This window comes from Ictidomys tridecemlineatus, chromosome 2 (assembly GCF_052094955.1).
Source record: "Ictidomys tridecemlineatus isolate mIctTri1 chromosome 2, mIctTri1.hap1, whole genome shotgun sequence".
In the NCBI taxonomy this organism is placed as follows: Eukaryota; Metazoa; Chordata; class Mammalia; order Rodentia; family Sciuridae; genus Ictidomys; species Ictidomys tridecemlineatus.
In genome coordinates, this window is record NC_135478.1 from 34,542,006 (window position 1) to 34,566,370 (window position 24,365).

The following is a 24,365-nucleotide window of genomic DNA, read 5'->3' on the forward strand; positions in this document are numbered from 1 at the left end:
GAAATATTATTAAATAATATAAAATTTATGGCATTAGGAAATTATAGTCAATGTTTGAACTTCTTTAGTGTTTGAGTCAAAGATAATGCATTTTTATTTTTGAAAATATATAATGACATCTTGGGCTGGGGATGTGGCTCAAGCGCTAGCGCGCTGCACTTGCCTGGCATGTATAGGGACCGGGTTCGATCCTCAGCACCACATACAAACAAAGATGTTGTCTGCCGAAAACTAAAAAAAAAAAATCAAAAATTTTCTCTCTCTCTCAAAAAAAGAAAATATATAATGACATCTTAAAAATAATAACTTTGGATATGATGGTATGTTTATGTCTAGGAATTGGATTCAGGTTGTATACTGATTGTTTAAATATGCAAAATCTACCTACCGTTCTTTATCTTGTATTTTTTCTACTGAAGTTCAAAGGCTTATGAGAATATGTCAGTTCTCATTGTGCTTGAGTTTTCTGACCCTAAAAATACAGGCTGTCATAATATCCTCCTTTCTGTGGAATGACATATTTGTTAGTATTAGGGAATTCCAGAAGGAGAATGTTCTTTACTGGAAAATCTTTAGTCTTAGGAATTTGATTTGTGGATCCTCATCTGCTATAGGAATTGTTAGCATTAGAATCTGTTTCCTTAGAACTAGAAGAGAAACTGAAATCATAGGGTGTCTCAGGGTTGAGGCGCCCAGAGCTGATGGTGGCATAATCTATAAAAGTGTGACATTCAAGGATTTTATAAACCATGTTATTTCTGCCATATCAAGTGTTTATTAACTACTTAGGTTAATATTTGCATAGGTTATTTTTTATCTACATTTTACTAGAGACTTTAACTTAATGGCAGGGCACCTACATCTGAAAGCTTTTGGGACTCCTGTAGCCACCCAGATTTAGTCATTGTAACCTGACCTGTCAAGCTCACATTTCTTGAGAAATTTTAAGAATACAAAAATTAACTTGCTATCTTTAAATTTTTTTTTTTTTTTTTTAGTTGTAGATGGCAGCATGCCTTTATTTTATTTATCTTTATGTGGTACTGAGGGTTGAATCCAGGGCCTTACACGTGCTAGGCTAGTGCTCTGCCACTGGGTTACAGCCCCAGCCCCATAACTTGCTATCTTGCAGAACTGGGTAATGTTTGTATTCTTAGTTGAATAAATGGAGGCTATCCTAGTAATTCTGATGACTATGTGTACCCACATTCTGGGCTCAGTCAAAACTGCCACTTCAAGTTGTATTTAAAAAACAAAATTAGAACTAGATGGATTTGTGTTCTAAAGAATACAACATCTCAAACATCAGTGATTTTGAAAAAATTTTCCATTTTAAATAATAAAAAAAGAAAACCATTTCATGTGTCCATACACATTTTAGCTTACCCCTTGGTAGGTTATTTAAATATGATTTTTTGGTTAATTTTAGACTCTTTTTGATCAGAACAATGCTGCAAAAAAAGAGGAGTCAGAAACTGCAAACAAAAATGATTCTTCAAAGAAGCTGTCTGTTGAGAGAGTGTATCAAAAAAAGACACAACTTGAACACATTCTCCTTCGTCCTGATACATATATTGGTTCAGTGGAGCCATTAACACAGGTAATTACTTGTTGATATCAGGAAATATGTACTTCTATCTACTTTTTAATAGTGATCAAACTATTCTGATTTAATGGGCTTTTTAAATCCACAATTTCATATCTTCATGATCATGAGTAAATAAGGAGAGAGATCTAGGGTTTGTTTTTCTCCTGAAAATAAAAACTATCAGAAGAAGGAAGTGTAGAGTAAAATGGTGCCATGTGAACTTTTAAAAGGTTTATAAGTTCTTGCTGTGGTTTACTTTAATGGTAGTACCTTCTAGAACTTATCCAGGGAGTGTTATTTAGTGCTCATTATGCACTTGTCCTACGTATATTATTTGTTTGATTCTAACAATTTGGGGAAGTAAATATTTTTATCTTTATAGTTGAGGAAAGAGAAACTTCAATAAATTAAACTAACTTGCTCAGATCTCTCAGAACTGGGCTCTAAGATAAGACTCTTGAGTTCAAAGTCATGCTTTGTTCATATTATTTCACTCAGTGCTTCCTGTACTATAGAAAAATATAGAGCATAAAGTAAAAATGTAAAGTAAATATTTCTTTATACTTTTCTATTTTGCTTAACTACTGTTTCTAATGATTCTTGGTGCCTTAAAGAAAAAGACAAGTAAATTGCCAGATTTTGGGAATTTGATCTGGGGGTTATCATCTTTTATAGGAATGGTTAGAATTAGAATCACTGAACAGAGAAACTAGAATCATCATAGTTATTGTTGCTTTTTGTTTGTTTGTTTGTTTTGGGGATGGAACCCAAGGCTCCATGCATGCATGGAGCTTTCCCACTGAACTATGTCCCCTGTCCTTGTGCCTTATATTAAAGCTGATTTTATGTATGAATAAGAATATAGATGTGTAAAAAATGAACAATTTCTCAATTTTGAGGTTGAATTCCACATGCATAGTGAACTTGATTTACACCTGAAATTGTATATTTTCCTTTATTTTGAAAACCTAACCATTTATATAGAGTAAATGACAGAATGTGGATTTATACAATGTAAAATTGATGTTAAGAACTTATGAAGTAAAAAGGTGTGTTTGCATTTCTCTCAATGCAGTTAATGTGGGTGTACGATGAAGATGTAGGGATGAATTGCAGAGAGGTTACCTTTGTTCCAGGTTTATATAAGATCTTTGATGAAATTTTGGGTGAGTACTTGCTTGAGATGTAATGCATCTATTAATATCATAATATTCCTGTGTATATAAAGCTATGTTTATAGTATAAAATTTAAAGTTATATCTCTCACTTTTATGCTGAATATAAATGTTCTCCAGAAAATTTATACCACTACCAGTATTTTCATATTGCTATACTTCGTATGTTTGGATTTCAGTTTTTGTTCATCTGTAAAATGATTGTGTTGTATTTGTAATCCCCATAGTTGGTTTATGCTCCTATATATGTAGTCATCTGGGGTTTGCTAACATTACAGTTACGTGTTAAATATGGAAATTACAGGGCCTGATCTTGGTGGATTCTGGGAGTTGGAAGTGGAACGTTTAAATTGGGTTTTTCACCAACAAATTGAGTATTTTTGTTGGGCAGTCAAGTTTAGTAGCCTATGTTCTAAATGGTGTGTCTTTTCCAAATCACATGATTAAGAGTGAAGTTTGACCACATAATTGACTCCTTAGGAATGCTTATACTTTGAAATGGTTTTAACCTTAAACTTTAGTCAAGAAATTATTCTGCCTGCTCATTAGTACAACTTAAGGTTTCTCAGATCTTGGGGTTGTGTGGATCTCTCTGAGCTTCTTTCTGTTAGTCCTTGGGAAAAGGAGAGTAAGACTGGTTACATTTTGTACTTCCACATTTGTCTCCTGACTGTCCATTTAGTTTTACTATTTTAGGTTTATTACGAAGTGTTCGTCAAGAACACATTCCTTCAGTGTTTAAAGTTCAACTTGACAACTAACTTGTGTTTATATTTTCTTGAGGCAGTAATTAATGAAAGCAAAAATATTTTTATCATTAGCTATAGTGAGTAAGATTTAGCATTTTGATTCCTAAGGGTGTTGAAGACTTTAATTAAAAAATAACTGGTTGGTTTCAGTTCTATCTGCATATAAAATCACTAGTTTATTGAAGGAGATTAAGAGAAAGTAATTATTTGTAAATAAGATAAAATATAATTAACCAAATTTTTATTTTTTGCCTGATGTAGGTTGTTAAGTGCAGATGTTTTTGCTCTTATTTGTTTTTACATATCACTAAAACAGATCCTCCCTTTGTGTGTGTGTGTGTGTGCGCGCATGTATGTGTGGTACAAAACATGAAATTCATTTGGTGTGATAGAAACTACAAATCTTACTTAGAAATCAAGATTTTTTTAGAAGTTAATGATAATTTGCATTAACTATTACCATTTAGATGTTTATATTAAGTAGTGATACACATACAGTTGTGTTCATATATTTGTTTATATAACTGTAAATTTTATTATCATTGATATGTTTAATTTTGTAGTTAATGCTGCTGACAATAAGCAGAGGGATAAGAATATGACCTGCATTAAGGTTTCTATTGATCCGTAAGTATATTTCAAGTTAAGATTTTATGCTTAGTTGTTGAGCACTATTTATGAATAGTGCTCAAATGCATAATGTACATATTTAGTACATTTTTGCTTCTCTTTTGCTTCAGACTTTGTGGTTTTTATCTTTTTTTTCCCTGTCATTTATAACCTTTCTCCTCATATTTCTTCCCTATGGGAGCCATTGGAGACCATTTCTCTTTGATAGTCTCATTTTAGCTGCAAAAGTAATCACTATCTTTTCTTTCTGCCCTTCAGGACTTAAGGCTAAGTGCTATTAATGCTATTCCAGGTACATTATGAGTTAAGTTTTATGACCAGCCTTTAGATTTTTCCATTATGTATGATATGGTTTAACAAATTAGGTGCTGTTGATTTTCAGAATATATACCAGATTTTTATGTTGGCTTTTTTGAAGGGTGAATAGATATAAAATAATCATAGTTTTACATTATAAACATAGTTCTTTTGTTTATTCTGTTTTACCTGTATGCCTCCTAGCTAGTCTTTCTTTTAATTTCATTGGAAATCTAACATGGCTTTAAGAATTTTCTTTAATAAACATGAAGAATTAACAATTTATTAACAGTTAACAATTTAGGTATAGCTTTACTGTCTGTAATTTAATTCCAGATGATATTGTTCAGGTTAATGATATAGCAAAACTATATCTGGTAATATCATGAAATTAACTGTATCTTATATAAAAATGTTACCACATGACTATCTTACTGAAGGTCTTTTTTTATTCTTTTTTTTTATTTGGTTTATTTCTATAGTGAAACTATTCTTTTTAAAAAAATATTTATTTTTAAGTTTTAGGTGGACACAATATGTTTATTTTACATTTTTATGTGGTGCTGAGGATCAAACTCAGTGCCTCATGCATGCTAGGCAAGTACTCTACCAGTGAGCCACAACCCCATCCCTCTATAGTGAAAATATTCTTGAGAACTGATATGATTAGATGTATAGTATGTTTAAAAGTTTTACAGAAGTTTAAGACTGTTTTAAGGAAATTTTATCCATTAAGATTTCTTCCTTATTTAGGAAATTGTCAGTTAAATACAATACCTTTGATCATATATTATGTTTTAGGTGAGCTAGTAGGATATAATAGATATTGAATAGTTAATATCTTTTAACCTTTTTTAAAATTCAAAATTAAAATATTCTGATAGACACCTGAGGACTTTGCTTAAATACATTCTTTTAAAAAAATTTTTGTTTTAATTAGTTAAACATGAAAGTAGAATACAGTTATGTACTTTAATATAGCATACATAGATGGGATATAATTTCTTATTTTTCTGAATGAACATGTTGCAGAATCATATTTGTCATGTGGTCACATATATATATATACAGTAACAATGTCTACTTTATTCTATCTTTCATATCCCCACATCCCTCATCACTTCCCTCTACCTAATCTAAGGTAACACTATCCTTCCGTAGTGCCCACCCACCCCACCCCCTGCTTTATTGTGAATTAGCATCCACATATTAGAGAAAACATTTAGCCTTTGGTTTTGTGGTATTGGCTTATTTTGCTTAGCATGATATTCTCCGACTCCAACCATTTACTGGCAAATACCATAATTTCACTCTTCTTTAAAGCTGAGTAATATTCCATTGAGTATATGTACCACATTTTCTTTATGCTTTTCATCTATTGAGGGACGCCTAGGTTGGTTTCATAGTCTAGCTATTGTGAATTAAGCTGTTAAACATTGATGTGGCTGTGTCACTATGGTATGCTAATTTTAAGTCCTTTGGGTATAAACCAAGGATGTGGGATAGCTGGGTCAAATGGTGGTTCCATTGCCAGTTTTCTGAGGAATCTCCATACTGCTTTCCAATTAAATTCTTTTATTTTGATCTAGCCACATTAATTGAACAATACTGAATTTACAAAATGGATTAAGAATCTTATAACAAAATGAAAAAGAAGCGAGAGATAATACAACTCTGTAGATTGGATAAGGCTGTTTGGTGCTTATCAGTTTATTACATATTCTATACAAAGAGTGCTTCTCTGTAACTGGTACTTTTATCATTATGTTTTAAATTCTCAACAAACATTTTTGAGTGGGCATAACAGTGAAACAAAAATCATAACTAAATTTATTTGGTTCTTAATGGCAATGAGACTTAAGGTTTTTTTTCTTCTTATTACCACCTCATTTTTAATTACCTCTTCTGGAAAATTTTTTTATTTTAATATAAAATAAAATTAGCTACTCCAAGTAAAAAAGGGCGGAGACACCTCTCCTTTTTAAATTTCTGTTGTTGTTATTTATAAATCATTGATGGGAAGTTATTGAATCTCTGCCCTGAATTTTATGTTTACCTAAAATGGGTAACTATATGTTTGAGTCGGCTTTTTCACTGCTGTGATTAAAGGACCCAACCAGAACAACTGTAGAGGAGGAAAAGTTTGTTCAAGGGCTCATGGTTTCAGAGCTCTTGGTCCATAAAAGGCTGGCTCCAATACTTAGGGGCTTGAGGTGAGGCAAAAATATTGTTGTGGAAGAGTGTGGCTGAAGGAAGCATCTTACATGATGATCAGAAAGCAAAGAGGGAGAAATTCCACTTGCCAGATACAATATATACCCCAAAGCCATGCCCCCCAATGGCCTACCTCCTCCAGTCACAACCCACCTGCCTTCAGTTACCACTAAATTAATTCTATCAGGGATTAACTCACTGATTATTACTTTAAGGCTCTGACAACCTAATCATTTCCCCACTGAACCCTCTTGCCTTGTCTCACATGTGAGCTTTTGGGGGCCACCTCATATTACAAACCATTACAGTATGCATTTTGTGACAAGCTGCAGATTCTTTTATTTTTGAATTTTAACTAACATTTTGACTTTTGTGAATTTCCTCCTATAAAGTCATTTTTAACTACATATATTATAGAAATAATGTTATTTTTATTAAGATGAATTTCATTTCATTCATAATTTTTGCTTAAGTTTTTCTAATTTAATAATTCATTTTAAAACAATTCAAATGGAACAGAGTGCTCTTATGCTGTTTATTTAATTGAACCATTTTCTCTGGCTAATTTAATGAAAACTATCGCTGATTTTTTTTTTTTTGTTTTTTGTATCAGAGACTGAACTCAGGGGTGTTTAACCACTGAGCCGCATCCCAGCCCTATTTTGTATTTTGTTTAGAGACAGGGTCTCACTGAGTTGCTTAGTGCCTCACTTTTGCGAGGGTGGCTTTGAACTCGAAATCCTCCTGCCTCAATCTCTGTAGCTGCTGGGATTGTAGGTGTGTGCCACTGTACCCAGCCTATAGTTGATTTCTTGTAAAAGTGTTATTTCTTTTATTCTTTTCTGGGAGGTTGAGAAGAATTACTTTTTCTGAGAAATTTTGTAGTATTACTTTATAGATCTTAGTGATTCTAGTTTGAGTTATGATTCAGGGATTGAAATTTGTATCCTTAGCAAGTATTTTCTTGAGATAAGTCAGTGGCTAAGTTGGTAATGACTGGCATCAGGCTTGCAGATAGTAAGATTTATTCAGGATAACATTACTTTTTAAGGAAATTAATGTATGTTTAATTTTAAGCTCTAAACTTGGTTGTTTATTTACAGTGAGTCAAACATTATAAGCATTTGGAATAATGGGAAAGGCATTCCAGTAGTGGAACACAAAGTAGAGAAAGTTTATGTTCCTGCTTTAATTTTTGGACAACTTTTAACATCCAGCAATTATGATGATGATGAGAAAAAAGTTACAGGTAAAGTCTGAATGGCATTTTGATTGAGAAATACTGTTTTCTTAACACAATCTGATACCTTTCTATTTTTATGTAAAGTATTACAAGAAAGGAAACCTGTGTAGTATTGTTGTGAGAAAATCCTTTTCAGAATTAACATTTATAAAATACTATCATATACTATTGTCTTGGTCATATAGTTTTGTCAAAAACATTTAAAAAGTCTGGTAATACATTAACTTAAGTTAGAATTGCTTGAACTGTAATTTGACAATTTGAATTTTAAGTTAGACAAGACTATTATGATACTTGTATATATAAATTTGTTATTATATAAGCCAGTGTCTGGGAGTATTAAATTACTTTTAAACTGTTTTTCTTAAGAGGGTCAAAATTAAAAGGCTAGACTCTGTAAATAAAGTAGAAAGGGATCAAACAAATGTTTTCTTATTTATGTTGCTCAAGTAGGTTGATAGTTCCTAGATGGTAGAAAAGGGATTTTGATTGAAAGTTCTGGTGTCATACTTAACCTAGATCTACTGTGTTGTAGGAAATACCAAGCTTAATTGTTTTCAAATAGTAAAGATAATCTGTCTTAATTATACTATTGTGTATGCTAAATTTTAATGTTCTCATTAAGTGAAAAAAATACACTAAAAATATTCAATCAATAACTGATAAGATACAATAAGAATTGTTTTTCATTAGATTCTGTCCTGTGGTAGATAATTAGCAAAGTTTCTTTAAAATAATTTTCACTAAATATTTTACATTTAATTTAACAGGTGGTCGTAATGGTTATGGTGCAAAACTTTGTAATATTTTCAGTACAAAATTTACGGTAGAAACGGCTTGCAAAGAATACAAGCATAGTTTTAAACAGGTATGATAGAAATGTGGATTTTATTTAAAAATTTTATTGTTTTGCTGATACCTATGTAACATTTTTTTCTTTTTTTTTTTTTAAGCATTAAGTAAGTCACAAAAGTAAAGAGACACCAGAATGCCTGGGAGATTTTATATAAGCTGATCTTTCTATTATTCTCTTAAAGCAAAATGCTTTATTTAAGAGATTTCTTTAACCTTGTCAAGTGTTAGTAAAAATGTCCCAAATATTATAGACTTATTTAAATGCAGCCACTTAGCATGGTTGAAAATTCCTCATTGAATCTTCAAATTTACATTTGAAAAGTTTTGGCAGATCATTAAAAATAGTTTGAAAGTTTATGTAACCTTATTTAATTTTGTCAGAAAAATCATCATGTTTTTAATTTAATATTCTCAACATTGTTATAATAGTAACATTTTTTAAATCTCTAATATTAGTTTCAAGGATTTGTTTGATTTGTTGTAGGGTTGGAAATAGTTGGTAAATGAATGTATTATAAAATGTAAAAGCATCATAGAAATATTTGAGTATTTTTTCTTTTAAAGACATGGATGAATAATATGATGAAGACTTCTGAAGCCAAAATTAAACATTTTGATGGTGAAGATTACACATGCATAACATTCCAACCAGATCTGTCTAAATTTAAGATGGAAAAACTTGACAAGGATATTGTGGCCCTTATGACTAGAAGAGCATATGATTTGGCTGGTTCATGTAAAGGGGTCAAGGTCATGTTTAATGGAAAGAAATTGCCTGTAAGTGTCTTCTATTTAAAATATAACAATGTATTATTTTAGAATATAGTTGGAGATTGCATTTTAAATCTAATTTGATAATCTTTCTTTTAACTTGTGTGTTTATAGACGATTAAAGTGATTATTGATTTATGTGGATTAAATTCTGTCATGTTGCTGATTTATGTTCCTTTAATTTGTTCTTTGTTGCTTAGTCTTCCAATTGTGTCTTCTGGTTATGAGTATTTTTAAAATGCTGTGTTTTTATTTTTTCTATTTACTTACTTGTACTTTTAGAGACCTTTTTAGTCATTTCCATAGGATTTATAGTAAACATACTTGTCTGAATGGTTTTGAGCCCACCTTTAAGCATTACTTTATATTTAGTGAAAGGACAGTATAAACCCAGGTTCTTCATTCCTTCCTTGAGTCATTCTCATCATAGATTTCACTTTTCCATAGGATGTAAACATGAGACAGAGAAGAAAGAGAATGCAGCAGAAGAAATATTTGAAAATGTAATGGCAAAAAAAAAATTAGTGACATTGTTATTGCTTTAAGCAATTTTCTTTTAGAGCAATTAAAAATACAATAAAAGATTATATTTTACATTTATTCAGTTTCCAGTGTTCTCATTCTTAGAGTAGATTTCAGTTTCTAATCTGTGTGTGTGTGTGTGTGTGTGTGTGAGAGAGAGAGAGAGAGAGAGAGAGAGAGAGAGAGAGAGAGAGAGAGAGAGAAAGAGAGGGAGAGGAAGAGAGACAGGGTCTTGCACGTTGCTGGGGCTTTCCTGGTACTCCTGGTTTCAAGCAGTCTTCCTGTCTCAGCCTCCTAAGTAGTTGGAACTATAGACATGCATGCACCACCATATCTAATTTCAGTTTCTGATCTTAGTCATATTCCTTCTGTATGAAGATTTCCCTATAATGTTTCTTGTGGAATAGGTGGCGATGAATTTTGTTTGAGAAAGTATTTTTTCACTCTCAAAAGATATTTTCACTGGATATAGAATTGTGGGTTGACAAAGCCCTGTTGTCTATCACTAATTTTGAAAAATTTTAGCCATTTCTTCAAATATTTCTTCTGACCTTTCTTTTCCTTCTAGTATATTATGTCTAAATTTTATTGTTTGTATTATCCCAACCTCTTAGATAGTTTCCTTGTTTTATTCCATCTGTTTTCTCTTTGTATTTCAGTTCTCTTCCTTTTGCACTATCTTCAAGTTCATTGATTATTTTTTGTTGTTGTTGTTTCATTGTGTCAATTGTACTGACAAGCCTGTCAAAGATGTTCTTTATATCTTTTACCACATATTGGATATTTAGCATTTCCATTTGGTTCTTTCTTATTTCCTTCTCTGCTGAAGTTGCATGTTTTCTACCTTTTGCACTAGAGACCATTAACATACTAATCACAATTATTTTAAATGCCCTATCTGATACTTGTTAAAACATTTGCAATGTTTCTGAGAATTGATTCTGATGATGGCTTTCTTTTTAGACTTTTTCCTACCTTTTCATATGCCTGATATTTTTGTTGAAAATCAGTTATGTTGTGTAGGGCAGTAGATACTAAATAGATTTTAGTATGGGATTTATGTTAATCTATCCAGAAGTTGAAGCTGTGTTTGAAGTTTTTTCCAGGGACGTTCAAATTCTTCTTTATTTTTGTCTTTCCCCTTGGCCTTGGGTTTTTTTCTTTGGGCTTCGCCTCAGAGGCTGTTTGTCTCTTCTAGCTTTTCTAGCTGAAACCTCTTATTATTGGAGGCTTATTAGCATGGGAGTAATTATGGGGGGAGGAATTCTCTAATGCCTGGTTAAAATCCCAGTATTTGGAGTGTATACAGTGAGCCTGTATCTCACAAATTAAGTTTCAGAAATACTCATTCTCCATAGTAAAAACTTTTCTTCTGTCTTCCATTTATTTTACCCAGTTGCAGCAGGTATCCATCAGTGATTTCAGTCTGTGTCCTTTGGGACCCCTGCCCTGCAGAATAAGGAATATGTTGTTTTTTTTTGTTTTGGTAAGGAAGATAGGTCTGGGTAGCTTTCCCATTGGCTGCTGTGCTCTGTCCTTGGGCAGCACCATGGGGGAATCATTCTTTTGATTCTTTTTGATCTTTCCTATGAGAAGTTGGTGAGATTCCCGGAAGAAAACCTTGCAAAGTAATAAGAACTCCTTATGACTATAGCCTTCAGAAGCTTCCTATACTTATTAGTCTAATCTTCTGGATTGTTAGTTAAAAATCCTAGTTTAAACTTCCAATTGGTTTACTAAACTTCTATCCCAAGTAAGTAAGTACTTAGATTTTGTGGTTTTCTATAGACTCACGTCTTTCTCCAAACTATGATCTAAATTCTTTGATGGGTTTGTGAAAAATTAATTTATTTGATAATCTGTTTTCTTATAAGGTCAGAAATGGCTTCTGTTTCAGCTCTTTATGTCTGAACTTACCGGAAATCTCTGTCATTTTAAGAACTAAATTATGACAAATTTTATAATAATTTACCCATCCCTTATCCTCTTTATCAAGTACACAGAGAAATAAATAATTTTTAAAGATCAGGGATAAAGAAATAGATTAGGGAAAAGTCATGAAGTTTTGGACCTGTGGGGTTAGTTATTGTAAATGAGAAGAAATGAAAAGATGAAAAGTACCGAATGGCATTCACCTGTTTGCGGTGCCAATATAGTATTGTTTATTATCTTTGTTTTTTTAAATTAATAGGTAAATGGATTTCGAAGTTATGTAGACCTTTATGTGAAAGACAAATTGGATGAAACTGGGGTAGCCCTGAAAGTTATTCATGAACTTGCAAATGAAAGGTGGGATGTTTGTCTCACATTGAGTGAGAAAGGATTCCAGCAAATCAGCTTTGTAAATAGTATTGCAACTACAAAAGTAAGTATGCAAATTCTTTGTTTCAAGGTCATTTGTAAACAATGCTGCATTAAAAACAACAAAACAAAAGATACTAAGTCCGTTTTTTCTTAGAGAAAATTGACTTATAAAAGTGAAAGCTTATTTATACAATAGATATATTACAATTTATTTAACTATCCATTGAGAATTATTTATATGCTTAGTATTTATAGTTATTTATGAAAGTTAGAATAACATTCCTTTTCTGTGTTCTGAGTTTAGGGTATATTATAGAATAATAGATAAATTTTTGGAGAGGTCAGATTATGGAACATGTTATTTGTCACTCTAAGAAGTTTGTTCTGTAGGCTTTTGAATTTTGGAATCAAAAGACATTGTTCTCATATAAAAGCACTTAGTGTGCCGGGTGTAGCTCAGTGGTAGAGCCCTTGCTCAAGCATGTGTGAGGCCCTAGGTTCAATCTCCAGTTTCACTTCCACCAAAAAAAAAAAAAAAAAAAAAAAAAAAATATATATATATATATATATATATATATATATATACACACACATTATTCATTGACTATAATAAATTTCTGGGCAATACAAGCATATATCCTGGAATAGTTTAAGGCAGTGATTTGTTACTCTTGTTTGAATAAAAAATTTTTAATTTCTTTTAATGTATAATTTTTTAATAGAATCATTTTTTGTAGTCAGCAGAAATTGAGTCATTTATGATTAATAGAAATTTACTTAAACTGTGAGTTTAACATGTAAAGGTTTTATTTTTTCTTGATAACTAGGGACTAGGAATAGGCAGTCTTAGGCTGCTAATGTGTCACGGCAACATCATCAGGGACCTGTGTTCCTTCTGGTTTCTTTTCTGTCACCTTTAGCATGTGATTTTATTTTCATACCCTCAAGATGCTAGCTGTACCCCTATGCCTCACTTCTAAGTTCTAGGGAGATGAAAATGGAGTTGAGCCAAATCTCTCTATTGGTTGGAAATACAATAGGGTTTTTAGAAAACTCACTTAGTGGATCTCTGCTAACGTTTCACTTGCTAGAACTGGATCATATGACTGTCCCTAGCTAAGAAAGGAGTCATGGTTTGTGAATCTTTATAACTGGGTGCCGATTAAAAACAATCTGTGTTAGTTATCAGTTCTCCCATTACATTTATAACAATCAATGGTTGCCCCAATTCCTAGGCTTAAATCATGTGTCTTATTACCACCAACCATATACGTTTTCATTATCACTTTCATGTCTTATTTTTAAACTTTTTTGGCAGTGCTGGGATGGATCCCAGGTTCTTATATGTTAGGCAAAAATTCTACCACTGAGATACACTACCAGCCCCTACTGTGTTATTTCCACTGCATAATAGAGTTGGCTATGTAGAGTTTTATATAGTTGCATAGAATAATAAGAAATACACATTTTGATTCTTGTCTCTGATTCTGACACAGAGCTCCTTAAAATTTGTAATTTCCTGAGTAGTAGGGATGATAGGAGTTAACTTTTTTGTTCTAACATTTGATCTTTGTCCCTGTTCCTAACACAAAGTTCCTAAATATGTTGGGTTATAGGAATGTCTTTTTAATATTTCAGCATGTGGTAGATGCATAGACAGGGCTAGTCGCCTGAAATAACAACATTAATTAGAAACCCTAGCTCTTTTGATTTCTAGGGAGGGGAGAGGGACTGGAGATTGAGTTTAAGATTATACCTATATGATGAAAGCTTCTAAACAATGGGGTTCTGAGAGATCCCAGGATGGTGTCTATATTGAAGTGTTGGGAGGGTGGCATCTGGAGAGGATGTACCCACCACCTACTGCCCCCATACCTTGCCCCATGTACCTTTTTATTGGCTATTCATGAGTTATATATTTTTAAATAAACTGCCAAATGAAGCTAAAATGTGTTTCTGAGTTCTATGAGCCATTCTAGCAAATTATCAAACATGAATAAGTCATGGGAACTCCCAATTTGTAGCTGGTTGGTCTAAAGTATAGAAGGCCCCCCTCTTGAACTGGCCTTGGTTTATTGGTACTGTTGCCAAAAATATCTAATTAAAAATTTTTGACATTGTTATTCTGAGACTTATATTACTTCTCTAGAAAAATGAAATCACTGGAAGTTGTTGGCTACCTTAATTATAAAAGATTTGGGATTCTGTCGTCTTTTTTTTTTTTTCCTCTTTAGGGCGGACGGCATGTGGATTATGTAGTAGATCAAGTTGTTGGTAAACTGATTGAAGTAGTTAAGAAAAAGAACAAAGCAGGTGTATCAGTGAAACCATTTCAAGTAAGTGATGCTTTATATATTTTGCTGAATTTTTAAATAATTTTAGTTTTAATGTTGACTTCTTTTTCTGTTTTTCACAGGTGAAAAACCATATATGGGTTTTTATCAATTGTCTTATTGAAAATCCAACTTTTGATTCTCAGACTAAGGAAAACATGACTTTACAGCCCAAAAGTTTTGGGTCCAAATGTCAGCTATCAGAAAAATTTTTTAAAGCAGTGAGTAAAACTTGTATTATATTTCAAGGTGGAAGTTGTTTTCTTGATTTATCCTATTTGTGATTACTTTGTCTTATTGTATTAACTGTGAATATAGTCATGTTTACACCACAAATTAATATGCTTAATTCTGATAATTTCAAACAGAGACTTCAGTGTTTCATCAAACCATTGATTGTTTTTCCAAGAACTAAATTAAGGAATTATGTAATTGTGTTTTTAACTTTGAACTGGTCATTGAAAAGCTCAGATTTCCCTTTTAACAAGTGTACAGATCCTTTTGGGGCTCCAGTTTTTATCTTTTCTACTCTGATTTCAATTTCATCTAGTGATTTTAATGTACAAGTATTCTTATTGTAGTAAAATGCATAACATAAAATGTACTATTTTCTACATACGTGAAAATTTTATTTTACTTTGTACATATTTATTGGGTTACCTTAATTTTTTGAAAATAAGATGAGGGTATAAGTCAATCTTTGATTTGCAACTGAGTCTTATAATACTGTTAGCTTCTTATAATCTATTTTATCTTCTTTTTTTAGGCCTCTAATTGTGGTATTGTAGAAAGTATCCTGAATTGGGTGAAATTTAAGGCTCAAACTCAGCTGAATAAGAAATGTTCATCAGTAAAATATAGTAAAATCAAAGGTATTCCCAAACTGGATGATGCTAATGATGCTGGTAAGATTCAGATTATTTTTTCATAAAGATCTTGATTTAAATGTAATTAAAATTAAAATAAAATAATAAATAATAAAAATTATTTTTAATTTATCCAGTTCAAGAAATTTTTTTTTAGACTCTGTTTTCTGTTGAGAGTATAATGTGGCATTATTGAAATTGCCACATATGCTATCATTACTACATTTTAGGGGATAGAAATTTATTTAAAACTTAAACTGTACTGAGCATAATATGGGATGACTCTTACAGTCTTTCACTATCATTGTGAGCAGTAATTTTTATGTCTTCATTTTTTTTGATCTGTAAAATGAGGAATTCAGAGTATACTTAGTTTTTAATTTTTCTTAGGTGGCAAACATTCTCTGGAGTGTACACTCATATTAACAGAGGGAGACTCTGCCAAATCCTTGGCTGTGTCTGGATTAGGTGTGATTGGACGAGACAGATATGGAGTCTTTCCACTCAGGGGTAAAATTCTTAATGTACGAGAAGCTTCTCATAAACAGGTACGTGTGTGAGTGAGTGTGTGTGTGTGTGTGTGTGTGTGTGTGTGTGTGTGTGTAAAATCTTCACACATTTAGGACATTTTTAATACTTTACTTAAATTGTTGAACTTTAAAATGTAAATTCTGGTAATTTTTTGTGTGTATTTTAATGCTTTTGAAATACTTCCAGTGATTTTTCTTTTTGCACAGATCATGGAAAATGCAGAAATAAACAATATTATTAAAATAGTTGGTTTACAATACAAGAAAAGTTATGATGATGCAGAATCTCTGAAAACCTTACGTTATGGAAAGATTATGATTATGACTGATCAGGTTGGTTTAAGTCATCACCTACTTAAAATTAATATGTTCAGGTTGACCTTTTGATAAATGTTTCATGGTACTTGTTCCAAGTTAATGTAAGTGAAAGTAATTGTACATCAAAGAGGAGAAAACACATTTTGTAATAGAAATATTTGTGTTGAGCACAAATTATATTATTTAATATTTGGGTACTGATCTTGGTTATTTAAAAATATTTTTAAATGCAGTAAATTTGAGCAGAGTAGATATAGTATTATATTATAGTGACTAAGCCTACACATGAGTAGAAATGAAATGATGGAAACTACAAGTAGGAAAGATTAATGGTTAATATTGATATTTGATTGCATTCATAAAAATCAGGAGGATTTTAATAGTAAAATGGCAGTAATCAAGACAGAACTAACAAATTGAAAGAATTTCATACGCATTTAAATGTTTTTCTTTTGTATACTCTTGGTAAAAGCATCAGTAGAAAAAATGACAACTGACAAAGCTGCTATACATTTTTAAGCAGAATATTTATAATTTTTTGGTCATGTGAAGACTTATGCCTATGCTCCTTGGATTTCCTCTTCCATTGTGCAATGAAGTAGCATTATAACCACGTTTTACATATTTTTCATCCTTAAAATAATTTTTAGTGAAATAAAAAATAACGGACATAATTATATTTTATAATAACAGGAAAATTCAGTGTATTACTAGTTATATTCTTTATTCGCATTTTAAGAAATATTTTTTTTACTGTGGTGATCTAATGTTTTATAAAATGCAGTTCTAAAATTTTGAATGGAACTTTGTCTCTTTGCTGCCTTCATATGTTTTTAAATTTGGCTATATAAGTAGTTAACAATTCATAAAATTGTTATAGGAAGTTTTACTTTTTTTTTTTAACTTCAGGATCAAGATGGTTCTCACATAAAGGGTCTGCTTATTAATTTCATCCATCACAACTGGCCATCACTTTTGAAGCATGGTTTTCTTGAAGAGTTCATTACTCCTATTGTAAAGGTACTATTTACATTATTACATTTTTATACTGTTGTCTTAATGAGCAGCAACACTAATTTTTTTTTCTTTTAATTAATTTAAGGCAAGCAAAAATAAGCAGGAACTTTCCTTCTACAGTATTCCTGAATTTGATGAGTGGAAAAAACATATAGAGAACCAGAAAGCCTGGAAAATAAAGTACTACAAAGGTTTGTGTTTTAAAATATTTAAGTTTTGTGAAGTGAATCCTGACATAAATTTATTTTTATAACAGAAATATAAAAAAAAACTTTGAAAGTTTCTCTTAGATTTCAAAAACGGTTACTGCTGATTTTTAAAAAATTGTCATAGAAAATTCTGTAAAAATATAAAGTAGTATAATGAAACCCTCATGTACTTTAACAATTACTATTTCTTTGGTCAGTCTTGTTTTATTTAAACCTCTCTTCACACCACCCCATTAGTTTTAAATACCATATTTAAAAATCTAGTCATGTTAAAATTCCTCATAATTATATTAATATATAAATAGCAACATAAAAATATAAGTTTGTAGTACAATCATGAGTAATATGTATTACATATAATATATATGATTGAGATATATCTATATATCTACATATATACACATATATATTGTTTTCTTTTTGTTAATATCCAAACATAGTATATTTGGTTGATAAGTCTCTTTAACCGCTGAATATATTATTTCTCTTTTCATAGTTTTCCTTGTTATTTATTTATTAAGATAGTTAAACTGTTTGTTCTGGATTGTGACTATTATATATCTGTAGTTTAATATGTAGCATGTTTTCTGCCCCCAGCACCATCAAAATAAAACAAACCAACCCCAGAACATTTGCTAGATAGCATTATATACTTTTGTAAGGAGGCATGTAGTATCTAGTTTGTCTTTTTTTGTCTATTAAGATTGATCTGTGGTGTGGGTGTTGCCACTTTATTTTAAATAATTTTTCCTATCAGCTTTTCATTCATTCAGTAGTTTTAATAGTTATTGATGTGTGCAACTCACTTTTTAAATTGTACAGGATTGGGTACCAGTACGGCTAAAGAGGCAAAGGAATATTTTGCTGATATGGAAAGGCATCGCATTTTGTTTAGATATGCTGGTCCTGAAGATGATGCTGCCATTACCTTGGTAATTAAGTTAATTTTTAAAATTCTTACGTTAACCATCCCCTACCTGATGTATATTTCCTCCCAATCCTGGTTTGCTGTGATAAGTTTCTTTTAAAATTTTAGTGCTCAGAGAGTGAACTTTTAGTCTTTTTCTGCAGATTATGCCTGTCATTCATAATTCCTTAATAGACTAAGTTCAGGGTTATTTTTGTCAAAAGCATTAGAAAATACCTTTAATTTTCCTGAGGTTAATAATTAACTATTTGCTGTTTGTGAATATAAATTTTACAGTTAATTTTTTACAGTTAATTTTATCTATCTATCTATCTATCTATTTATTTATTGGTCCTGGGGATTGAACCCAGGGCCTTGTGCATGTGAGGCAAGCACTCTACCAACTGAGCTATATCCCCAGCCCCTACAATTAATTTTATTTTTAATGTGTGAAATCATTACTTGAACTCTTTCAGGCTTTCAGTAAGAAGAAGATTGATGACAGAAAAGAGTGGTTAACAAATTTTATGGAGGATCGAAGACAGCGTAGATTACATGGCTTACCAGAGGTTAGTCAAAAAGAACAGTGATCTGGGGAAGAAGGAGAGAGACTAAAATTCTTGTAGTAATGACAATATTGCTATATGACTTTTCTCCTAGCAATTTTTATATGGTACAGCAACAAAGCATTTGACTTACAATGATTTCATCAATAAGGAATTGATTCTTTTCTCAAACTCAGACAATGAAAGATCTATACCATCTCTTGTTGATGGTGAGTATCCTATGTAAAAAGGTTTTTTTTTTTTATGTATTATTGAGTATTGTTTAATTTCTTGGACTTTAGGTCATCCTTATGATCCATTTTAAAATTCTTACAAAACATGTGATGAACTGATTCAGAGGAATTCAAAATCTTTTTGATATTGCTTTTGAGATATGTTAAGGCTGAAGTTTTTAATATTCCTTAGTTAAACTTTTAAACCCTTTTTGAGTTTTTCAGGAAAATTGACACTTAAGCCAGTCTTTAAAGCTTTGGCCCATTGATTACAGAATTTCTAAAATAAAAGGAGAAGTGGAACATTGATAATCTCTAAAATATTTATCAGAGAATAAACTTTAAGAACATACTTCATTGCCCAAAACCTAGTGGTTTAACTTATTTGGCTTTGACACAGTTTAGAAACTGTTTCCCATTAGGGCAGCTTTTGGTCTCCTCTATTAGGCTTTGCTTTTCTTTTCCCATTTTAGAACTTTTTAGCAAATTTGTTGGGTTTTGTAAACCTTGTTTTTTTTTTTTTCCCAGCTCATACCAGTTCTCTCCATCTGTTACTTTTTAGCTTGAATTGCCTCCCTTTTATGAAGTCTTTTCTACCAATTTTATTTGAAATTGGTTTCATATGCCTCAAGTTCTATGTCAGTTATTGTGTACCTCTTCCTTTATCTATGTTAATTTTGCCTCCTCAATTAGATTATAAAAATTTCAAAGAAGTGGACATATTATATTATTTTATTCTCTGGTTAGTGTATACTAAAAAGATCATTACTAAGTTTATTGCCCTAGAACAAGAAGCTTGAGAAGGAAGCAGAGTGCTTACATTATCTCATGTAATACTTAAGATAACTCTGTTAGAAAGGATATTATTTCTGTTACTCTGAGGACACTGTGGCTTATTGGTTTGGTGACTTTCTCAGTTACCTGGTAAATACCAAGTTGAGAAGAGTATCCAGATTGATTAGATTCTAAAACCTACATGAAAAGCCACAATAAATCTTTATAAGACTCTTTCCAATTTGGAATACTTTAGTTATAGTTGTCAGGCTCATCAATGGTTTGCTGATACTTTAGTTACATTTGGCATTTTGGTTTTATGAGTGTTTGGAAACTCTTTAAGACCAGAAGATTGTCATTCAATTGGCAATTCACTTTTACAACAGAAAATATATTAGTTACAATAGAAAATGTATTAGTGTGTAGTCATATTGTTATAGGATTTCTAACAGCTGTTCTTCAAAAGCAAACTCTTTGCTTTTTTATTTCCTTGCCTCGATATATAGATCATTGTTTTCACTTAAAGAATTGTTACAACTATATCTTGAAGTATTATTTTTACAAGAGGGCTGTTCTTTTTTAAAAACAGGCTTTAAGCCAGGCCAACGAAAAGTTTTATTTACCTGTTTCAAGAGGAATGATAAACGTGAAGTAAAAGTCGCCCAGTTGGCTGGATCTGTTGCTGAGATGTCTGCTTATCATCATGGAGAAGTAAGCATTAAGATTGGAGTCAATTGAGAACTTTCATTATTGACAAGAGTCATAGCTATACCTAATGAAACATTTTTCTTTTTATAATGTCTTTGAAAATGTAATCGAATTGTAAATTTATATTTTAATACAAGTTGAGGAATAATTATAGAAAACTTAGAATATTAATGTTATATTCTGTTTCTATTCTATAGCAAGCATTGATGATGACTATCGTGAATTTGGCTCAGAACTTCGTGGGAAGTAACAACATTAACTTGCTTCAGCCCATTGGGCAGTTTGGAACTCGGCTTCATGGTGGCAAAGATGCTGCAAGTCCTCGTTATATTTTCACAATGTTAAGGTAAATATTTGCTGTTTAATACTATAAAGTTAAATTTGAAGTTTAGAATCAACTACATGTTTAATAGAATAATAGCTGTGGAGAGATGATAAATGTTCCAAATTATTTGATCACAAATAGAACAAAGTCCATTAGCCTTAAATTTTGTAAATTCTTGGTGAAATCAGTCCCAATGAAAGTAAAGATTTTTTTTCCTGATACACTTTATTTTATAGGTTAAAAATGGATTATGTGCTTTATTCAATATGTAGTTATTTTTTTTCCTGATACAACTTTATTCTATAGGTTAAAAATGGGTTATATGCTTTATTCCTATTAGATGTGCAATAATAGGAAATTACTAAACAGCTATTTAGCAGTATTAAAGAATTTAGGTAGATAAGTAATATGTAAGTAAAATAGAGCCATTTCACTTTGCTTGTGCCCAAGAGAAACAGGCATTAAATACTAACATTATGTAAATTTTACTGTTAAACACATTAAGTCAATGATAAAAAGCATTATTTCTCAAAGCCATGGCACTTTTCCATTTTCTTCTTTTTCTTTTCATTAGCTCTTTAGCAAGATTACTTTTTCCTACTGTGGATGACAACCTGCTTAAGTTCCTTTATGATGATAATCAACGTGTAGAGCCTGAGTGGTATATTCCCATAATTCCCATGGTTTTAATAAATGGTGCTGAGGGTATTGGTACTGGATGGGCTTGTAAACTACCCAACTATGATGCTAGGGAAATCGTGAACAATGTCAGACGAATGCTAGAAGGATTGGATCCTCATCCCATGGTAATTTTTTAGAATTTATTGTTTATTTTACAAATGATAATGTATGAGTAGTAAAGTTCAGTCATTTTAGAAAAATAATGTAATATTTTCACTTTGAACTACTACAGGCAATAAAGACCTTTTATGATATAACTTGATATGTGCTTACAATAGAAGATATAAAGGAATGAGTCTGAAAGTGAGATATATGGGGGAAAAACTGTTGAAATTCAAAAATATCCCATATTCCAGGCTTTCAAATCTCTGAACTATACAGAGAATGGTGCTTTTGCAATAAAATTATACGTAACTATTTTTTGTTCTCAAACTACCAAATTTTGGAAATTCCTTTACGATGTTACACTAAACATTATAAAAATAATTATACTCATTGTGGAAAGTACAAATAAGAAAAGGAGAAAAAAACAAGCCATAAATCTACCATATAGACAGAAACTGTTAACATTTTGTTGTATTAGTTTCCCAGTATTTTAAAATAAAAATTGAATTATTACATGGTTTACATACTACTAAAATAGTCAAATCAAGTTTCTACTCTCTTAATGCCTAACATTAGGAATTAAGTGTCAGCAGGTGAAATCTTGGGTGACACTCAGACCATATCCAAGCCATAGCTGAGAGAATAAAAATGAGAATATTCAAAATATTGAAGCAAAGTATAGGAGAAAACTAATGATTCTGCAGGATACAAATCATCTGACAAAAATTAGAACATTAAATTGGCTCTAGACTTTGGAAGACTTTCAATGTGAAGCCCAAGAAGTTTGAATTTAAAAGGATATCATCTAAGGGAAAGGAAGTGATAGAGCAATATGTTGGAAAAAAAAGTGCTATTCTAGAAAGAATAGAAAGATGATGCTAAAATGTTGATTTGGGGGAGATATTTAAATCATATTAACAGAAACTATGGTTTCCACACTGAATTATCATCTAGAGAGAGATAATTGAGGATCAGAAATTCAGTTTTAGTCATGTTAATCTTCCACTATCAGTAGACCATAGACTAAGGGGCATTCAAATATGGGACCTGGTACTTAAGCAAAGCAAGCTTAAGTTTTGTTTTATGTTTTGTTTTTCTGCAGCTTCCAAACTACAAAAACTTTAAAGGCACAATTCAAGAACTTGGTCAAAACCAGTATGCAGTCAGTGGTGAAATATTTGTGGTGGATAGAAACACAGTAGAAATTACAGAGCTTCCAGTTAGAACTTGGACACAGGTTAGTATTAATATGTGAATGCCCATAAGAAGGGCATTGCATTAAGAAATTCTTTGTTATAAGAATGACCCAGCATTGTTTGTTCTGTGTAATGTTTAAAAATTCCTGTTTGTATTTCTATTCATTCAATTGAATTTTGCTTTGAATTTTCAAATAGTAGTTAAAGCATTATTTTAATTAATTAATTAAAACTTCTTCAGATAATATAGTATGATTTATGTTAGATAAATGCTTTTTTAAGAGACTATATCTTTGTATTTACCTTAAAATGAAAGGAATAGAATAACAAGTAGTGTTTTGAGTTCTTATAAATATGGTCAGTACATACAAGTCAGCATCAGCTGTTGTTATAAATCTAAATTGATACATATTATTGTCAGTTCTACTTGATATCATCTTCTGCATACTGTCAGACTGTATCTTGCCCTTTGAAGTGGGAGTAGATCAGAACCATTATCTTATATGTCTTCTCATCACTGAGAATATCCCCACGGGTTCTTTTCTATAGTGTTTGAGCAAGAGACAATAGAAATGGAGTTTTCCTCTCCTCTCCCCCATAGGAGTGAAGGAGTTTTGAAAGATTGCATGACTTCTAGTACGAGAACATGAGAGTTAGTCATAAAAAGAATTACTAATTTTTAAATCTTTTATAGGTATATAAGGAACAGGTTTTAGAACCTATGCTAAATGGAACAGATAAAACACCAGCATTAATTTCCGATTATAAAGAATATCATACTGACACAACTGTGAAATTTGTGGTGAAAATGACAGAGGAGAAACTAGCACAAGCAGAAGCTGCTGGATTACATAAAGTTTTTAAGCTTCAAACTACTCTTACTTGTAATTCCATGGTAATGTATCAGGTTTACTATTAATCTTTCTTGCATGTCATAGGGGTTTGTTGTTATTGGATTCATGATAAGAGTGACTGTATGTAGGTTTGTATGCATATTTCCACCTGTATAGTTGCTGAAGAATCTGGGGATACATTCCTTTCTTCATTTATTCATGACCCTTACTTTCAATTTTGTGTTTATGTATCTGGGCATGAACACAAAGGATACACACACCTTCCCTGAAACGAAGTTGTAAGAGTGATTGTTGCAGGGTTTGTATGTGCCTCATGCCCATCTCTATTAGCATTTAACTATAGAGTATTTATCTCTTTGTTAAATCTGCTTTGTTAAACTTAATTTTTTTCTTCATTAAACTTGTGTGTTTAATAT

The 24,365-nt window shown here is 31.4% G+C and overlaps 1 protein-coding gene across 3 annotated transcripts in view; it reads left to right on the forward strand.

The window, feature by feature from the left end:
* The window catches only part of Top2b (DNA topoisomerase II beta), a 64,656-nt gene that overhangs the window by 20,305 nt on the left and 19,986 nt on the right, over positions 1 to 24,365 (forward strand). For 2 of the 3 annotated variants that reach the window (XM_078038284.1, XM_078038282.1), the window contains exons 2-23: positions 1,430 to 1,600; positions 2,664 to 2,754; positions 4,076 to 4,139; positions 7,757 to 7,902; positions 8,667 to 8,764; positions 9,316 to 9,528; positions 12,236 to 12,409; positions 14,583 to 14,684; positions 14,765 to 14,902; positions 15,448 to 15,586; positions 15,938 to 16,095; positions 16,285 to 16,410; positions 17,305 to 17,415; positions 17,498 to 17,603; positions 18,444 to 18,553; positions 19,005 to 19,097; positions 19,189 to 19,303; positions 20,670 to 20,791; positions 20,986 to 21,134; positions 21,688 to 21,919; positions 23,002 to 23,136; positions 23,790 to 23,990. In XM_078038284.1, the coding sequence (XP_077894410.1) occupies positions 1,430 to 1,600; positions 2,664 to 2,754; positions 4,076 to 4,139; positions 7,757 to 7,902; positions 8,667 to 8,764; positions 9,316 to 9,528; positions 12,236 to 12,409; positions 14,583 to 14,684; positions 14,765 to 14,902; positions 15,448 to 15,586; positions 15,938 to 16,095; positions 16,285 to 16,410; positions 17,305 to 17,415; positions 17,498 to 17,603; positions 18,444 to 18,553; positions 19,005 to 19,097; positions 19,189 to 19,303; positions 20,670 to 20,791; positions 20,986 to 21,134; positions 21,688 to 21,919; positions 23,002 to 23,136; positions 23,790 to 23,990 (2,994 nt within the window). The remainder of the gene's footprint in view (positions 1 to 1,429; positions 1,601 to 2,663; positions 2,755 to 4,075; positions 4,140 to 7,756; positions 7,903 to 8,666; positions 8,765 to 9,315; positions 9,529 to 12,235; positions 12,410 to 14,582; positions 14,685 to 14,764; positions 14,903 to 15,447; positions 15,587 to 15,937; positions 16,096 to 16,284; positions 16,411 to 17,304; positions 17,416 to 17,497; positions 17,604 to 18,443; positions 18,554 to 19,004; positions 19,098 to 19,188; positions 19,304 to 20,669; positions 20,792 to 20,985; positions 21,135 to 21,687; positions 21,920 to 23,001; positions 23,137 to 23,789; positions 23,991 to 24,365) is intronic. The other variant, XM_078038283.1, reaches the window with a different exon arrangement.